The sequence below is a fragment of the Chelmon rostratus genome, chromosome 2 (genome assembly GCF_017976325.1).
Source record: "Chelmon rostratus isolate fCheRos1 chromosome 2, fCheRos1.pri, whole genome shotgun sequence".
In the NCBI taxonomy this organism is placed as follows: Eukaryota; Metazoa; Chordata; class Actinopteri; order Chaetodontiformes; family Chaetodontidae; genus Chelmon; species Chelmon rostratus.
This window is the reverse complement of record NC_055659.1, coordinates 7,182,128-7,201,407: the sequence shown is the minus strand read 5'-3', so window position 1 is coordinate 7,201,407 and position 19,280 is coordinate 7,182,128. Positions and strand designations below refer to the sequence as shown.

At 44.4% G+C, this 19,280-nt stretch overlaps 1 protein-coding gene across 3 annotated transcripts in view; it reads left to right on the top strand.

Moving 5' to 3' along the window:
- Positions 1–14,307, top strand: part of ephb2b (eph receptor B2b) — a 115,675-nt gene extending 101,368 nt beyond the window's left edge. The window contains exons 8-16 of one of the 3 annotated variants that reach the window (XM_041963131.1): positions 647–755; positions 2,530–2,594; positions 4,205–4,327; positions 4,502–4,749; positions 8,330–8,545; positions 8,945–9,094; positions 10,754–10,947; positions 11,794–11,949; positions 13,017–14,307. In XM_041963131.1, the coding sequence (XP_041819065.1) occupies positions 647–755; positions 2,530–2,594; positions 4,205–4,327; positions 4,502–4,749; positions 8,330–8,545; positions 8,945–9,094; positions 10,754–10,947; positions 11,794–11,949; positions 13,017–13,125 (1,370 nt within the window). In that variant the 3' untranslated portion in view covers positions 13,126–14,307. Of the gene's footprint in view, positions 1–646; positions 756–2,526; positions 2,595–4,204; positions 4,328–4,501; positions 4,750–8,329; positions 8,546–8,944; positions 9,095–10,753; positions 10,948–11,793; positions 11,950–13,016 lie in introns of all 3 variants that reach the window. The other 2 variants (XM_041963139.1, XM_041963123.1) reach the window with 2 other exon arrangements.
- The last annotated feature ends 4,973 nt before the right edge of the window (positions 14,308–19,280 follow it).

Genomic DNA, 19,280 nt, shown 5'->3' with positions numbered 1-19,280 from the left:
AAATTTGAGGAGAATTGCATAGTTTTGAGAGAAATTGCACGTGGTGGGTAGGGATAAATTAGACAATTAAACAATACATTATATTGCATTGTTATCCTTTTCATAAGTGCTAAATTGGGGGCACTACAGTAGTTCCCAATGTGGGTTCTGCCATATAGAATTCGATGTTCATGCTGTAATATCCAGAAGCACAGAGCACTGCAGGGAACTCGCCACCTCGTGAATCTGGCTAAAACTGTGCAGGCGTGTCCTTTGCAGTGCTCCATAGAAGGGTCTGGCTCGGCCTCTGTGTGCCCATTCACTGGCTGGATCCCTGCTCTTGGCTGCCGGATCGGTCTGGGTCTCACCCAAACATGCTCTCCCTGCTCACTTCACACACTTTCTGCCAGATGATTTGTCCATATCCGCGGCATCTGAACACATTCACTGTGCTACGGAAAGTGGTCCATGCAGCCAGTCAAGATGCCAGGATGCTCGCTGGTTCACCCGGCCGTATGTCTGTCTGTCACCCATTGCTCCCTCCATATGCAGAGGCTCAGATGCTTACCCATATGTTTCAGCCTGTGACTCTGCGTGTGTGTGTCAGTGTGTGTGCGTGTGTGTGTGCATGGCACTATGATTTTATATGTGTGTCTTCTTTTTATAGAGGAATACAACACCAGTATTCAGGAGAAGCTACCTCTCATCATTGGCTCGGCAGCCGCTGGCTTGGTCTTCCTCATCGCTGTGGTTGTCATCATCATCGTCTGTAACCGGTGAGTCAGTCCCGTCCCGGTCTTTGTAACAGAGCCTCGCCAATAAATCGTGTACACACTGGCAAAGTGGAGGATTCCCCTCTTTAGTCGTTGTCCTTTGATTCAGTAAGATTGCATGAGGTCTGACAGTTTTCACTGTTGTATTCTTGTTTACAATTTACAGAGACAGTTTAACTTGTATATGCGTAGATGTTATGTGTTGTAGGTACATAATAGTTAAATGTTTATGTTTGCATGTCTTCTTCCAGCGTTCTTGTTGGCCGTATGTCTGTTTCTATGTATCTTCTGAGAATTGTTCTTGGAACTGTGCGTAAGTTCATTGAGAGCAACGAAAAAACCAGAGTCAGCTTCCCTGTATGTGTACACATACTCGGCCAATAAAGCGTAGTCTGATTCTGATTCATGCTGTCGATGTGAGTTGTGCAGATAAAACCATCTCGCTTCAAATATATTAATTCTTAATAAATTCCAGCCTTTGAGCAGCAGTAATAATATATAAATGTCAACGTTGCTAACAATAACGTTCTGTAGGTGCTCCTGCTCAATGGGTATCAAATGTTTGTAACTCTGCCAAGGTTAGGATTTCAGTTCCCACTGGGGCCACTCTTATTAAAACTGCTGCTTAGCTCCTGCACAGTGTTTTGATTCACAGAAGAATGTATAAGATGCATTTCTGAATATGTATTCTGCAAGTAGATTTCCCCCAATATTTTTTTTTCTTGGATGGCAGACAGGCTGTTTCGCAGGCAGCGGTACATCGCCATCTTGTATCATGTCGGCCTAATGACAATGGGCTGCATTGTGGGATCGTTTTGGGAGCATCGCCAGAACTAAATGAAAGAGCGTATGATAGAGAGTTTTGATGATGATCAAACAGTCAGAGAAATAAAAAGGTTCTAATGCACTTTGATGGCCCAATGACACAACTTAAAAAGATATTTGAATATGTCTTTGTCAAGCTGCTCACCAGTTCAAAGTTAACCGGCAGCAGCGCAGCACACAGTTGTAATGTAGTCAGAAAACATGCTACGCCGAAGCTCCACCATAATCAGGATGGAGCAGAAAGTTACTTTGAAAAATATTGCTAAATACTGTCTCTACCTCGACTCAGCCTGACAGTAGCGCTCTCTTTTTCTCAAATATATATGATTTTTATGTAAAGTGATGTTGGACCAGGACTCCTGTCGTGAGTCAGCGTCTGACTCTGACTAGATATTTAATGTGGCTCAGTCGACCTGATCGATCTGCTTCAGTGAAGTTAATATCAGCCCCAGTGCTGATTCGGCAGCTCTGGTCAGTGCATCCCTACTATATACTTTATATTTGATCAATCTAAGATGATAAGTATCTGTCTAACAGGTAATTAGATTAATTATTATGCTGTCTAATCCGTAACTCTTAATCATACCCTCGATTATGTTGTCTGATTTTTGGCAGTCTCTGTTGTGATGTGTCCTCAAATGCGTCACACAACCCACGTTATTAGCAATGTCTGAATGAAATCTGTGATACATACTGTCTCACCATTGATCGACCTGCCAGGAATGTAACTGGTTTGCGCAGGTTTGTGTAGTGTGACTGCATGGCTGGCAACGTTTTCCAGTGTAGCAAAAAACCAACTGCGTCTCTATCTACAAAGGCCCGGCTCTCATGTGATCTTGGTTGGTGTATCTTTAGTGTAGGTCCACCTGGGGGGTGTTTGATCTGTGCTTCTGCCCCTCCCTGCTCCCTCTCTTTGAACCAGTGCTAGAGTTCTTTGTCTTTCCCCCAGGAGGCGTGGCTTCGACAGGGCTGATTCAGAATACACAGACAAACTGCAGCATTACACCAGCGGCCACAGTGAGTAAACCACCACCACCACCCCTGTCTGCGTTCACCGCGGGTTCCTCCTTCAGCACCACGCACACCTGTCTCCATGACGACCATCTCACACAGTCATCTCCATGGCTATCATTCAGCCCTCTGCTGCCTCACACACCTGTCTCCATGGCTACCACCTTGCATGCTGGTGTCCTTGGCTACAGCCCAGCACAGCACCGCTTCATTTGCCCGTCCCCCCACTTACGAGTAATCCTGCCTGTTGTCTGACTCTGCTCACTCGGAGCCTGGATTTAAACACGTTGAAACCCGTGTTTGAGTGTGTGTCCCGTGCATCATCACATTTCATAGTTAACTAAATCCATTGTGGTGGAAATAGGTCAGACTTCACTCATGTTAACGCCATTAGCATGCTAATGCAACATGAGTCATTTGCCATTGTTAAAAAATTCAAAAGACTTGGTGAATGAATGGAATTTCTCAATGATTTTCTTTCTGCGTACAGTACAGCAGCTTAGAGCTTAAATGACAATAATGCAGAAATAAATCTGGGAGAAAGAGCGAAAGAGAGAGTAATTTCACCTCCGTCTAAGGTATCAATGCCACTACATCTTTCTCCTGCATGATTGGAAAAATGCAGATCTCTTTCCTGTGACCCCCATCTTAATTTGTTTATTTGATTGTGTAATTACCACCCGGCTTCATCCTTTTTATGTTAATTCCTCTCTAAAGGTAATAGCTTTCTCAGTGCAAAGAAGCACTGATAGAAACTCAGGTATTTCACACCTATTAACATCAGAAGCCAATGTGTCCCGTGTGCATCCTGTCCTCTCACACCAGCCACAGTTCAGGCTTCTGCCCCTGTTTTTGGTGGTCTTTGCCATCATCGGAGGGTGGTCTGTTGAACAGTGCTTCAGCTTAGGAAGAGATTGTAGGGTTTTAGTAATGGGGGGCTTTGCCTGGTCAGATCCTCTCCATCTGTTCATCTCTGCAGCACGTTTCTTCAGCGCACTGTGCCAGGTTATGAGGCGGTGTGTATGTTCTTCTAGCTCTGCAGCAGCCCAGGCATGAGTTCAGTATCCATTCAAATAGCCTCAGGCCTGATGTGGAGGTGAGAGCCGAATAATCGGATTTAAAACTCGGGACACTTAAGTCCCTGAACACTTAAAGGCCACCTTAAGCCAATTTACCTGGCATCAGGGCTTAGGAGAGCCAATTTATTTCTTGGAGTGGAGCTGAGCGATCCTGATATAGGGTCCAGGTTTCTCTCCTGAGTGTTAATGGCACTATGACTCACAGGAGATGATATATATATATATATATATATATATATATATATAAACATGCCTTATCACAGCTAAGAAGACTGAAGTTCCTGTCCTTGCTGGCCTGATAGCTATACACTGTAGCCATGAAGCACAAGTCATAACCACCATTTCTACCTCCTCACTACCTCCTCCATCTTTCGACCTTCACCGCCTGAAAGTCACGCAAGAAATCACGTTGAATGTGTGAACGCAGACTGAATTGATTGTTAACGTGCCTGAATGCGTTTGACTGTCAAGCCCGCAAGGAGTGTAAGCATGACCGCGCGAATCAAATATTATAGTGGCTCTTTCCTTTCTTCCAAGTGACTCCAGGAATGAAGATTTACATTGATCCGTTCACATATGAGGACCCAAACGAGGCTGTGAGGGAGTTTGCCAAGGAGATTGATATATCCTGTGTGAAGATTGAACAGGTCATTGGTGCAGGTAATGGAAAAATCTGACTGAAACGTGGATGGAATGCAGCGCTGCAAAATAGCTTGGTTTTTAGTTGATTTCTAAGTACAAATGGATGCACAAAAGCTGCTTACTCTTACTTGCCGATATGGCTGTGAGCTTCATAGCACCATTGTTCTTTTTTCCCCTGTAACCTCCTCACAGGAGAGTTTGGAGAGGTGTGCAGCGGCAACCTAAAGCTTCCAGGTAAAAGGGAGATGTTTGTGGCCATAAAAACTCTGAAGTCTGGCTACACAGAAAAGCAAAGGCGGGACTTCCTCAGCGAGGCCAGCATCATGGGCCAGTTCGACCATCCCAACGTCATTCACCTGGAGGGCGTGGTCACCAAGAGCAGCCCTGTCATGATCATCACTGAGTTCATGGAGAACGGATCTCTGGACTCCTTCCTCAGAGTAAGCAACAAGATGTTTTCATTATTTATATTTTTGTGTTTCACTTAGAACACAAACGTTTGTTGTTGTTTTTTTCTTGCAATTACAAATTCATTTACAATAATCTTCTGTTAATAAATGACAGCAGTGATTTTGTGGTCTACGCGTTGTCAAAACAAGATGCGCTGATGCCACAAACGTTCTTGCTTTCTTCAGTAGTAATCGGATACAACAACTGAATGCAGATGCTCGTCCTCCCAGAGCTCTTATTTTTAAACCAAATGTCAACTTTCATGTAAATTTTCCCAGTGTCCTCTAGGAAAACTGACCAATTTAGCCCACCTGTCATATATATCAGTCGATTCAACAGTGTCATTATAATTATTGATAAGACTTACATAGTTGTGCTAAAGTGCTAAATCACATCAAACAATATTTTGATATTAGACTGACTACACCTCCTGCTACTGTTGACAGCTCCGCACTGTAGCAGCTTGAGCTAACGGTAACGTTAGCTCCGCAAACTGACAGGCCGAGCTGCAGCCCCGCTTTGAATCCCAGAGGTCTCAATTCAGAGCTTTTATTGCGATAAGCTTGAAAAAAATCATGTGATGATCTTGCTCCATCCGTCAGTCTGATACGCTCGACAAATGCCGGGCTAGCTGCTAGCTACCTGTCAGAAACTGACGAGAGGCGATCACCCCTGCCGTGCGAAGAGGTGGATATTAATCAGACGACAGCCGAGATTTCCTTTTTGTAGTTTCACCGTACTCACTGAATTCATGTTAATCAAGCACAGCTGAGTAAATTTACTGCTGACAGTTAGTTGTCATTGTAGCCGGTGAAATCAACAGTCGTCGGTTTCAGCTTTCACCTCCTGCAGATTGTTAAGACACAGTTAATTATGTTAAGTTATACTACTTGAAAATGATGCTCTAACTATTTGAAAACTGCACTGTCGCAATTTTTATATAAAAAGATTAATAAGTCATCCCCAGTGGTGCTTAACTTTATTCAGACACCTGACAAACAGCTCATATCCTACACACACACTTGCAGGAACACACCTTTTTCTACAATAATTTGACATGGTTTATACACTCATGCACAGTAATCCTGCTTCAAGTAAACATTATTATTCACAGGACCTCTCCAGCATAGTTAGAATCATGTCAATCACAAGTTCCTGAGAGGTTTTCTCAGCTCTCTTCAATCAAGCTTCACTATAAACACTGAGAATATCTGTTTTCCCCTAGTTGTGATATATTTAATGTTTTTCTCTCTATATTTTAGATTTTCTATCTCAGGCCTAACAATGAACCGCAAAATAGCAGTTATCGCTTTGCATGCACCGCACACTTAGTCCACTGCTAATTATGCAGTACTGTATATGGATGCATATGGGAACCACACGCTTATTTTTCTCAACTCCCTGACAAGAAATACGCAGCTCTCACAAGTTCATGGGATTTTTAATTTTCATAATTTAACCGGGGGAGGATATTACAGAGAACTGGCCGTGCTCCCCCATTTACGACCCACATAAATATTTCAAATACTTTGCAAGACTTAAAATGAGATGTCAGATGTTTAAAAATGAAGCTGCCTGTGAGATGAGATGTCACACGGCCCTTCGCCATCTGTCTTCTGATGTTAGCGAAATAAAAGCAGATTTTTTTCTAATATGACTTTTTTGCATGCTTTCATCCACTCTAATTGCTCTCTTCGAAATTTTGGAATAAGCAGAAAAATGCCTTTGATTTATGGAAATTGGAGATTTATGATCTTTGCCCGAAAAGGTTTATTTTTAGTTCAAATGATGTAATGGGAACTCACTGCTTAATGTGTATGTCAGTGTACTGTGGGAATGCCAAATTATGAATTAACTCACGTGTGTTATGCACTTCAGTACAAAAGCATTGAACAATAGAATGTTGCTGTTGTGTGGATACAGATGTGTGGTATATACAGTGAATTATGTATGCAATAAGATCATTTAATTTACTGTTGTAAATTACTGTAATTGAAGAATTGAAGAGCATCGTTGAATTGCCTGAAAACAGTCTCTGCCTCTTTAAAGCGCCAGTGTAATACCCAGCCTGACAGTCAGTTTAAGCCCTCCACTGCAAGCCTACATCAAAACTCATCCTCAAGGAGACGACATGCAAGCTCCTGTCAGCACACTGCTCAGACTGGGTTCACAGTCTCTATTTGCATTCTGCCTCCGACCTCGGAGACACAAAGCATCAGCTCTTTTTGGAATTTGATCTCGCGGTGAAGGGTGTTTGTGTATATGTAGATGTTTGCTAAACATATTTGACAGCGCATTGTATTGAAAACAACAGGGAACCTCTGCAGCACCTCACGGTGACAGTTTATGACAACAGTTGCTGACAGTGTCAAAGTCTGTGAACATAGCCTGTGTCTTCTCTGAGGTGATTGGTGGTTGTTTACAATGGTCACTGCAGTCGGTGCTGTCTCCCCCGCTGCCTCCTGCAGAAAGGTGCAGGCTAGAGAGAGAATAGGAATTGGGAGAATAGATCAATAAGAGATATATGCGTATGTATGTAAGCCAAAAAACATAAAAAGAATGAAGTCAGTCTTTGATATAAAGCATCATATTTATATAACTAAACCATGCTGGACCTTTATTCACACATTTACACAAATTCCTGGTTATTTCTTCCACCTAACCTGACCCCAAAGTCATTGGAGGAATCTTTCCAATTAAAGTATATGCAAACACAGCACACAGATTAGGTGGCAGTGTGTATATGTGAGAAAGGTTTCATGAATAATGCATTCTGCTTAATTGCTGTGGTACGCGAGGAAGAGCAGCTTGACGTGAGGAGAAGCATTCGCTCGCCTAATGAGCAGCAAAGTGTTTGAAAGAGAAATAGGCTAGTGGAGCGGTCACGCAGACTGTTAGTATGGCTGTGCTTGAGGCTCCGCCCTTCCCGCCCCCCTCTCGCTTGGCTTTTCTGTCCGTCCGCACCCGTCCCCGAGCTCCCATGCTCAGTTCTCTGGAATCTTCTGTTCTCCGGGCGTCGTGGTGGGTGGTGTGGAGGGTGCAGGTGTGCGCAGTTGGAGGCACAGCTGCGCCGCTGCTCCAGACGCTCCCCGTGCACGGGGTAAAGCCCTCACCAAACCGTGGAGGGGAACAGCTGTAGACAGCGCAGCCCTGAGCCCAACCCAAACCTTGCTGTTAGTGTCCTGCAGGGCCTCTTCAGAGAAACTAATACTACAAAGTAACTTTTCTCCATCAGCCACATGTGGGTTAGGTTACAAGCAGACGTGTCCAAATGAAATGATTTGACTAAAAGGAGTTAAGTGGGAAGCAATTTGTATTATTAATGACACATTTTGTGTGGATGCATGGATGATGAAAATCATTTCCCGTGTGCAGACTTTTAATGCGATTAAAGCGTCTTTAATTCTCAGGCTCAGCTTGTGCTGCTTTCTGCAATATTGAAATTCATCCTGCTGGTCTGACTATATGCAAATATTGCCAGGCGACCCAGAAATTCTAGCAGCGCATCGTCTTTATGAGCCGCTCCACGCGAGAAGGTATCATAACACAGTCAATATGTCTGTTTTACAGCAAAACGATGGGCAGTTTACAGTGATCCAGCTCGTTGGAATGCTCCGTGGCATCGCCTCAGGCATGAAATACCTGGCCGACATGAACTACGTGCACCGCGACCTCGCCGCCCGAAACATCCTGGTCAACAGCAACCTCGTGTGCAAGGTGTCGGACTTCGGCCTCTCGCGCTTCCTGGAGGATGATACGTCAGACCCCACTTACACTAGTGCCCTGGTGAGAAACATTCAAGTCTTCCCTTCCCTTCAGGGCTAAACAAGGGCCACAGAAGTTGAATGTGTAGTGTTGTAGTGTCTGAACTGCCCTGATTGAGAATCCCATTCATCCAGTGCTGCAGCTTGTCTCATTTAACAGGTCTGACGGACATGACAGTGCACTCCCACACTGCTCTCCCTATCGACACAAACATCACTTCACCTGTTCTTCCCTTCCTCCTCCTCCAGCATTTCATGTATCACACTTCACTCCCAGGGGTTTTGCTATATCCACCTCCCGGTTTGGATTACCGTCCGCATTGTTGCGGTGAACGGTGTCTCTCTCTGGAGCCAGGACACTGTGACGGTCGGGTTTCGGTCTCGCTTCCCTCACTGAGGTCGCTGCCCTTTGTGTTCGCAGGGAGGGAAGATTCCTATCCGATGGACTGCACCCGAAGCGATCCAGTACAGGAAGTTCACCTCTGCTAGTGATGTGTGGAGCTACGGGATCGTCATGTGGGAAGTCATGTCCTACGGAGAGAGGCCTTACTGGGACATGACCAATCAAGATGTATGTAGTTAACTTGCCTGTAGTCAGTTTTTGAAATTGCTATTGAGCGAAACATTTTTGAAAAATGCTTCACTGCACACACACGTTTTTTTTTGCTTCCTGAGTTTCATTACAGCCTCAGACTCCTCAGAGATGGATTTTGTCATTGTATCTGCTTTCCCTTAGCTAAACAGCAGCTTTCACTCATGGGTTTTATATGAAAATTCCCCCACACTCACCACAGAGACATAATCAGATCATTTGAAATGCACGGCAGTGCTCAGTGGACAATTTCTGCTCTTGACTGGAGCCTCCATTTCCTATCTCCCTCTGGGTAGCGGAGGAGAGAGCAAATTATGGGGAGAGAGATAATGAAAATAGTTTCAAATTGAAAGTGAGAACACTAATGTGCTAAGAGGGACTGAGGACCTCAACGGTTATCTTATTAGCAGCTCCATATAGTGTTTCTGCTCCATCGGGGTGCTCGTTTGGAGGTCTCATGAATGAGATTAATCTGGGTTTGAATGGAGCTCCTTTAATGGCTCCGATAATGAGCAGGGGATTGTGCGTCCTCGTCACAAGTGTCCTCCAGGTTGTCTCACCCTGTTAACCGTGCACCACCTCTGCTCGCCCCCCGACCAACAACATCACCGGCCAAGTCAGACGCAGCTTTAATGTGGCTTTACGGAGAGAGAGCATTAAATGCTTTGTAAAGGCCAGATATGAGGTCACTGCTGGCAGACGTGTGAAGCTGGTGGAATAAGGTTTATGTTCCTAATGACCTGACTGGTGTTTAACGACTCTTCACACGAAGAACTAATGTGGTGATTTGTGCACAAATATATATATTTATACATTTATATGTATGTGTGTTTAAGTAATAACTCTAAATTAGCAGTTTTGACTCGTAGGCAGTAACTCACAGTAATGACTGCAGCAGTTGTTTTCACCACATGGTGAGAGGCACAAATGCTCTTGTTCATCAAAAGAACAGCATCAGTGCCAGTATTTCACTTCTTATTAGACGTGACTGTTGTGACTCTGTAGGTATTATGGCAGAGCTCATATAACCTGAACCGTATCATGGTAGAAAGTAATTCAGTACATTTATTCAAGCACTGAATCCAGGTACAAGTTTGAAGTACTCGTACTTTAGTGTTTCCATTTTTTGCTGTTTCCTTCACTACATTCATGTGACAGCTACAGTTACTAGAGTAATCAAGAGTAAATGAGTAAAAAAGTAAATCTTTTTGCCTTGTGACCCTTTACAGAAGAAGTAGTATCTGCTCGGGGCCCCTTGTTTCAGATATGAGCTGTTAGCCGTTCCATCAAAGACACATTGACCCTCTAAACCTCTGACATGGTTTCATTTGAATAAAATAAGTATTTCACAAAGAAAGCAACACTTCCAAATAAATCGAATAAATCAATGATCTAATGGTGTAAAATATAATATCAATCTAAACGACTACTTTTGTTTTGATTCTTAAAGGATATTTTGCTAATTTTATGCTTTAAGTAGCATTGGTACTTTTATTGAATGTATTGGTACTTTTACTTATCAAAGTTACTGAGTACTTCTTCCACCACTGGATCGAGCGCTGTCTCCTCTCCATCAATCGATCCCCTTTTTTGTAGAGCCTCATAGCGACCCTTAGAGATCTGTGTCTCCCCCTGCAGGTCATCAATGCCATAGAGCAGGACTACCGGCTTCCCCCACCCATGGACTGTCCCAGCGCGCTGCACCAGCTCATGTTGGACTGCTGGCAAAAGGACCGCAACAACCGGCCCAAATTCAGTCAGATCGTCAACAACCTCGACAAGATGATCCGCAACCCCAACACGCTGAAGGCCATGACCCCGCTGTCTTCAGGGTGAGTGCCAGGGGAGGCTGTTGATTTCACTTAAATTTGTTGGACGTGATTTAGTCGCATTCGCATTGCTCGCAGTCATAACATATGGTCCAGGCTAGTGTTGAAAGTATTCACTCTGTGTGGCATCCGCATGTGCGTTTTATCTCGTCTCTGCAGGCATCCCACAACACAGGCCTTCGGTTTTAGCATCATTTCATACTGATGTGGATAACATATAGAACAACATCATGCATCTGACTGTCTGTCAGTGTAAAGGCTTTCCTCTTCCTCACAGGAAATTCATATTCCTGCTGCAGTGCCATCCGTGGCACGGCTCACTTTTTTCCGAACACAGTGTCTCTTGTTTCTCCTGGCGCCGAGCGGTTATGTAAATTAAAGCCTTTTGGTTTGATAGATCAGATCCTTCCCACGAACGCTTTGGGCGAAACCTGGATTTGAAGCAGTTGTGCAATTCTCAAAACAAAACATTTTGAAGCGTCGCGGCTCTGGGTGTTAGTTTCCTTTGAGAGCCGGGGTTTACTGATTTCCATTATCCCTGTCTGTACTTTCATTTGTGGTGGAGCGCCGGACCGAGGGCCAGATTTTCCACAGACACCGAGTGGATATATTGGCTCCCTGAAGCCTATCACTTCATTTGGAAAGTACACTTTATGAGGAATCAGTTTGGAAAATGTTGGTTCATGGATAAGACCAGTGGGCTTCTCCAAGTTCTGTCTAGGCTTTTGAAAATGTAATGTAATAATTCATGTTTGAATCATACGCAGGTGGTCTGGACTGACTGTGATGTTAGACCTGCCACTTTGTATTATCATTACTCTCAACGCCTCCTGCTTGTGTTCCCCTCAGCGTTCACCTCCCTCTTCTGGACCGCAGCATCCCAGACTTCTCCAGCTTCAGCACTGTGGACGAGTGGCTGGATGCCATCAAGATGGGCCAGTACAAAGACAATTTTGCCAACGCTGACTTTACTACATTTGATGTGGTGTCCCAGATGACCATGGAGTAAGTGCCGATGATTCCCGACGTTCTGCGCCTGATAAGCATCAGGAAAACGATCTGCTGACTGTCGTATATCCCTAAAGCCTGAACGAGCACCAGACTCTGCCTCTGGCCTGTGCTAAAAGACGCTAGCTGCACTGCATGTAATTAGCAGATCATAGTACTGCATGATTTTCATAGGATGAGCACTGGGCACAATAGTTGGAAGCAGGCCTCTCTTTGACCTCACTTTAAGGATCGAGAGGAAACATCGTAACTCGGGGTCGGTTAGCCAAAATATTAGGAGTTCAGTCGTCCAAACACGCAAGATATAATCACGTTAAGAACGCCACCTGTAGAGTAACAGATAAAAATCATTTCCTGTCTGTGGATAGCGGGATCATGAGCCAGAGGTGAGCCCACGGAGATGTTGCGCTTTGATTCTTTGAACACAGCAGATGGTGATGTGTAATCCAAGCGTGATTACTGTTGAGATTCAGAATCAGGGGAGAGGAATTCCTTTGTCTTGCAGCTAAGAAACAGTTTGATAAACAGCGAGTAAATGATCATGTTTGGAGCTGATACAAAGTGGAACTTCCTGTTTATTTTGGCATTTTTATATAACGCATGACCTCAGCGCTGAATGACGTGTCTACAATAGATGTGAGCCAATGAGATGTTGTGAATTTGTAGTCTTTGCGTTTGTTTTGGTGGCATGGGATGGGTGGGGTTTACCACATGAGGGAGTCAGGGAAGTTAGTCACAGAAAAATACTCGAAACTGGCATTCAAACATTTTGCTGTGATTATATAAGCTTCACGGCCTCAAAGATGGATGAACACGCAGCTGCTCCTCTGCAAAATGACAACGTTTCATGCCTGTTACTTCACTGTCATCTCAGTTTTCAGTCATCACAGTTTTTTTTTTATTTTCAGCTGTTTTCTGCTAGCTCTTCTCGCCATGCCGCCATATGTTGTGGCGTTATATTATGATAGATTAGACACACAGACAGACACAGAGAGACACCCCGCACAACTGTTTGTAGTCTGCGGTAACATCAGCATGACGTCTGCTTCGGTCTCTCCTCACAGGGACATCCTGAGGGTTGGTGTGACGTTAGCGGGCCATCAAAAGAAGATCCTCAACAGCGTCCAGATGATGCGGGCACAGATGAACCAGATCCAGTCGGTGGAGGTTTGACCCTCCCGAGCGGAGCAGAGGGGGGAAAAAGAAGGCGGTTGGGATGCAGGGCTCTGGGTGTGGAGGATGGAGTGGATGTTTTTTCGCGTTACAGTGTGTCTGGTCTTCCCACCGGACTACCATTCATCCCCCGTTCCCCTCTCCACTTCCCTCTCTCCTCCTCTTATCCCCTCACCCTGACTCTCCCTCCATCCCTGGGATCAGCTGTGGGGAGTCGTGGAAGCAAAAAGTCCATGTGATGAGGCATCAGAGGGCCCACAGCCAACCCACCTTTTGGAGCCAGAAACATGGGAGGTTAGAAGTGACCAGCAACACATTTTTCAATCTTCCACCATTTTTCATTTGTTGTTGAACATTTTTTTTTTTGGTTTGTTTGTTGTGATAATTTTGTAAAGAATTTTTTAAAGAAAAAAAAAGAAAAACTGAGAAAAGGCAAGGAGTATATCTAAATTTATAGATGATATAAGGTTGTACACTAGATGAACTGAGTAGGAAAGCTACCCTTTAAAAGGGCAACAACAAAAAAAAAAGAAGAAATCAAGGAAGAGCTGAGGAGACGAGGCCATCCTCAACAAAGTGTGGATATTGTCTTTGCCGTTTTGAATTTTGGACATCGTGCGGAGACACAAAGTCCTCTGTGGCCTTCTGAAAGGCAAACTGCGGAGGAGACCGAGGGACCCGCCGTGCACTCCCAACTGTTTCCCCAGGAGAGAAAAGAAATGAAAAAAACCATGAAATGGACAACTTTTGGCATAGACTGATGTCAAAAACACATTGATTCAGACTGACAGTTCACACAGTGACATCAACACTCAAGAAAAAAGAAAAAAGGTTGTTTTTTTTTTCTCATTGCAAGTAATTTTCTATATTGTGTGAAATTTTGTGATGAAGATTCCGTCTCACCATGCTTCCTCTCACTGTAGACAAAACGACGAGTCCGTTTTCTTTCTTTCACAGTGAAATTACTCACAGCTTGCCAAATAGAACTCTTCCCTGTTCGCACCCCGATCATGACCCTGTACTGTACATATCAGATGCACTCGACCTGCCACGACGCGACGTCTCAGAAATCGTTCAGTTCAGGAGCAGCAGAACTGACCGCAGGGAGGATTCAAGTTGTTTGTGTCGCCAGTTTCTTTCCTGAGTCTGTGAATTAAAAAAAAAAAAAAAGCTTGTGGAAAAGGAAAAACTTCCAACATAGATTCACGCAAAAAGAAACAGGTTCTACTGTTTACATCCACGTACGCACGGTACGTTGTGTTCGAGCGTCCGCCTCCATGCCGCTCACCTCTGGCGGCGTCGGTGCACGTGCTGCACGTGCGGACCGCGCGCACAAAGAGGCGGCGGCGGCCCTGGCTGGGACTCGTGTTTGATAGCATGCTGAGTGAGTGGTTCATTTCACAGTGCTTTGATTTGCTGCAATTGCTAGAACTCTGTTTGGTAAGAGCTTGGATTTGACACACTTTACAGATCATAACGTGGCTGCATTATCTTCAGTGTTTCTTCTTCTTCCAGTTTTCCTTTTGAAAAGACATTTTTATGTTTAAAGTATTAAAGTTTTGATACCGCACATGGTTATTTTACACACACACACAGCCATGAATAGACTTCTCGATCGGGCGTTTGATGAATTAAAAACAGAACTGCAACGTGTTATATTTTTGCAATTTCTGTATGGATATTATTGACTTATTATTATTATTATTATTATCACTTTTAGTTTATTTCCTGCACTGAGTCGACCGTTTGACTCCAACAAACACTCTGGATCTTCCATCAATGGCATTTATTTGGAAACGTGAATCATGTTGGTGCACCAAACCATGTAGATATACAGCATTTCCCTGTAACAGGTTTTTACTTTCATTTTATAGACAGTATATGCATTTATTGTATGGTTTCCTGTGAACAATGCTGTCTCATGAGTACAGTGCTGTCAATCATTGTTTGTGTTGTCATCTGTAACCTGGCGTAAAGGTTGTGAGGTGAAAGACGGAGTTAGTAGCAGCGCTGTGATTCCCTGGAGACGGCGAATCGGGCGCGTGTTCATGTACACAGCCAGTAAACGATATCAGCGGCGCAGAGCTCCTGCCGGGCCCCGCTCCGAGGCCTGACAGCCAGACACGGACGTCCAGCTGTGAGCCATCGGTAAGATGTGTCCGGTCACAGCGGGGCGGCCGCGCCCCGATCACAGCCGCTCTGTCCAGGCACTGATTCCCTCTCGCTCCCCTTGATCACACACACGCCTGTCAGCCACCTGTCCGCCGCTCCCACTGATCTCCGCGCAGTCGGCTTTCAGCAGTTGCCTGCTTTCGTCTCGGCGAGTTTAAAAGCGCCAACAGCGGCAGGCGAACTGACACTCATCGGCGGGGCTGCCGTGTCTTGTCTTGTCCCGATGCTGCACGTCTGCGACTGTGAAAAAAGAAAAAGTTCCCCGCGGACTGGACAGCGCTGCCATGTTGGCTTGTACCAAATCCTCAGACTTGAGCTTTGAGTTTTTGTGTTGTCGCTGCACACAGCTGGAGCACCAAAGCCCTGCTTCAAGTGAGTGAGAAACCTCAGTTAGTGCACCCCTGTCATCTTACCTTTCATTATCCCCGGCTGCCCGGAGAATTTAAGGCCAGGAATGGAAGGATTTTTAGTCTCTTTATGCTCCCATAATCCTCTGCTTGGTTATTTTCATCTGCAGTGCAACACATCACAACCAATATTTCCCTGGAAGCTCCTCTAACATATGAGACCGGAGGAAGAGAATCATGAGCTGTTAGTCATAACTGAGAGGCGATGCTGTGACCTAAATGCCACCGATGCCAACACGCAGTTTGCTTTTTAACCGAGCTTTAGACCGTCTTCCTTTTCCATTCCTCAATGCTTAACAGCTCATCAGTTTTATGTCGCGAGGCGGCGGCAAATATTCCGTCGTCAGGAAAAGCACTTAATGTCGTTGGAGGCGGTAAAGAACGCGCGAGGCTGGCGAGTTTCTGCTCCAGCACCATTGAAGCGCATCCAGACGCTCGTCCGCGGACGCTGCCAACACTTCGAGTTATTTATCGAGCAATTGTCATTGGACTTTGCTTGAAGGAACTACCTTAAACATGGTGGCAGGAAGTACTTCTGCCCGACCTGAAACAGTGCTGAAGTTGACTTTCCGTCGCGTACGGTCAGTGTTTCCTCCCCGCTTGAGAGAACACTCTCCGCCGAACTCCTTCTGAAGGATTAGTTTGTTGTTTTCCATTTCGTCTGAAGGAGTTTGAGACAACCCGATTGAACGTGGAGTGTTTGAAAGCACTGCATGAAGTGTTTATGTATCTTATGATTTTGACGGCACAAAAGAGACGTATTGTTGCGGCTTGAGCCGAGCGGCGATAGCGGGAGAAGAAATTGACGCATTTATGTCAAGTGTTTCAAGTGATCCTGACTTTGTTTTTCGACAGCAGACCGGCTGCTTTGTTCACACCAAAGCCCAAACTGAGAAAAAAAACCCTGACACCCAAATTCTACTGCTGAAAAATGTATGGACACGAGTTACTAATTCATCTGGGCCTATTTCTAAAAGAAATTTTATGTGCTGATCATTCTTTTATCACCTCTCTGAGATCAGATTGAATATTTCATTTAAGTGAAGCTATTGTCCGTTACCGTAAATGACAGCACGGAAGCGCACAAATTTAAATCCACTGTATGTCGAGAGAAGTTTGTGTGTGCTTATCGCTCGTTCGCTTGCTTATTTCCCCCTCAGAGCACTTGTTTTCTGCTGTTCACTTCCCCAAAACGACACACATTATTCAACTTTTCAGATGGCGTTTTATTGCTAAGCTTTGCGGCACCAGAAATATGCCATCCACACATGCAGACTCCTGCTTTTTTACAGTTTTCCTTTTGGAAACTGAAGTAGACGCAACGTGGTCGAGACTCTCGTGATGGTTTCACACAGCGTTCGCCTGCTGCAGCTTCTCTGCACAAACATGCTGTACTTTCTCCTCTTACATCTGTGAAGCAGTTAAAAAAAAAAAAAAAACCTCTCAGTCCTGCCCTCACCGTGTGCCAATTTTTGAAGGACGGAGGAAAACCGTTAAGTCTCAGTGTTGCTGTTACATGATAGTGTGCATAAACACGAGCTGTGCCAGGCTGTACCCGCCGGGCTGCGTTTGAACGGCGCCCAGCTACAGTCTGGTCAGAGCGAGAGGTCTGCCTCCTGTTGTGGGAGGCAGAAAATGGCTCCTGTTTGACGGATGCGGCACGAAGCACCAGAGCGCCCTCTACTGCTGCGGTGGTCAAATGTAGCTTGCTGGATTGACGTTTTCAGGTGCAGATGGGCTGTGATTGTTGCAGCAGTGTTCAGGACTGTTCAGCGGGCCGCTAATGGACGACTGCTGGCTGCTGCTCAGAACAGCTCAGTGTCTTTCCCTCTGTTGGACAAACGTTCGCACCGCTGCGGCACCCCACCACCTGTGTTCCCCTCTACGACCCAGTGTTCCCCTCTGTTGCCCCCTCCCTGCCCCCAAAACCCCCCTCCCACTACCACTCTGGCTGTTGGTTAGTACAGGCGGGGGATCTTCATGTGTTCCCCGGTCCTTTAAAGCCCACATTATAGACCAGTGCCGGTTCAGACCACTGTGACTGATGTGGGAGATCCTGTATTTCTGTATAAATGTATATTGACTGTAACCCTGTGAATGATGTAACAATTTCATTATTTGTAATATTGTCATTGGTTTATTTTCTAAAAATGGAAAGCCCAACTTGACTCTCCTCAATAAAAAATAAGATCTGTTATAAAACAGTGATGAGATGTTTGTACTTTTTGTTGTTGCTGTTGTTGATTTTAAACATAAAATTCAAGCCGTTTTATATATTTCTTTTTTACTGTAAATTTTGAGCAAAATGTAGCCACTGCTAATGTTTAGCTTGAAACAAAAAAAATAAGTGAATAAATAAATGAGTTTTAATTGAAAAGCATAGAACCAAAACAACAGTACATCACAGCTGTTGGGCCTAAATGACATTTTAGCCATAAATAACTTCTGTGAATAAGCTCATTTGAATTAGTCAAAGTGTATTTTTGGATTTTCATTTTAAGTGATGGGGATTTTATTTTATTTTATTTTTTTGTGGTAAAATTGAAGTAAATGCAAAGTTTTTATTGTAAGAGGCAGAATCAGAGTCAGAATTATATAAATATCCCAGAATATCTGCCCTTTTGACAGTTTTATCATATAACAGCATGATGCCTTCTAAATGTTAAACTTCTGTGAAACGAGCTTTTAAATTTGCAGTAACTAGAGCTGAGACGGCAGGCTGGCCCGGTGGTCGGTGGACTTCACATCTCTGTGGCCCATCACGGGCTCTCTGCTACGAGAAACAGCTGAAGTCAGAGCGTTATTAGCATATTAAAGGTAGCAGGTGAGATAGCCTTGGCTAGTGTTGGTTAGCACTAAAACTAAATTAGGCCAACTTGTTTTTTTCTCTAGTTTTTATCTGTAAATGTGCTTAACTGACAAATTCTACCTTTAGTTCACATATTTAGATATATGAAACTACATTATTTTATTGAACTAATGCTATTATACATTTTAATAGTAAATAGACTCACACGGTGCAAAACAGGCTGAGCTTCAGGCTGCTTTTCAAATCGAAACTTTTTTAAACTACTTCAAATGGAAGAAAGCTGAAAGAACACATTTTGGAGTTTTGGGGTAAAATAATCCACCTTAAAAGGCATAAAGTACTCATCACATGAAGTTTCTATCTGTTTGCCAGCCACACTGGAAACTTTCAGCCTCTTCTTTTCTCAGCGTCGCTGCTCTCTGCCTTCGAGTGAACGCTGGTCCAGATTCCCGTCATTTAAAAACGTCCTCTTTCAAATCTATATTTTAAAAGGTTTTCGATTAAAAATGAAAAGGACATTATTAAGCTTCCAGTACAACTTTTACAAGCAGAACATTTTGTTTCCAGCTCACATTCAGCTTCCAAAAATGACTGCAGAAACGAGCCAAATTGCTGTAGCTCTGTGAGGATGCAACCTTTACGCAACCGTCCTGAAAGATGCTGCACCGCTCTCCGGATTTTGCTCCAAAAGCCCCAGGGTGGTGATTCCCACGCTCGTACACCGACGCTAAAAGCTGACTGCAGCATACAAATTCCTGGAGTAAATA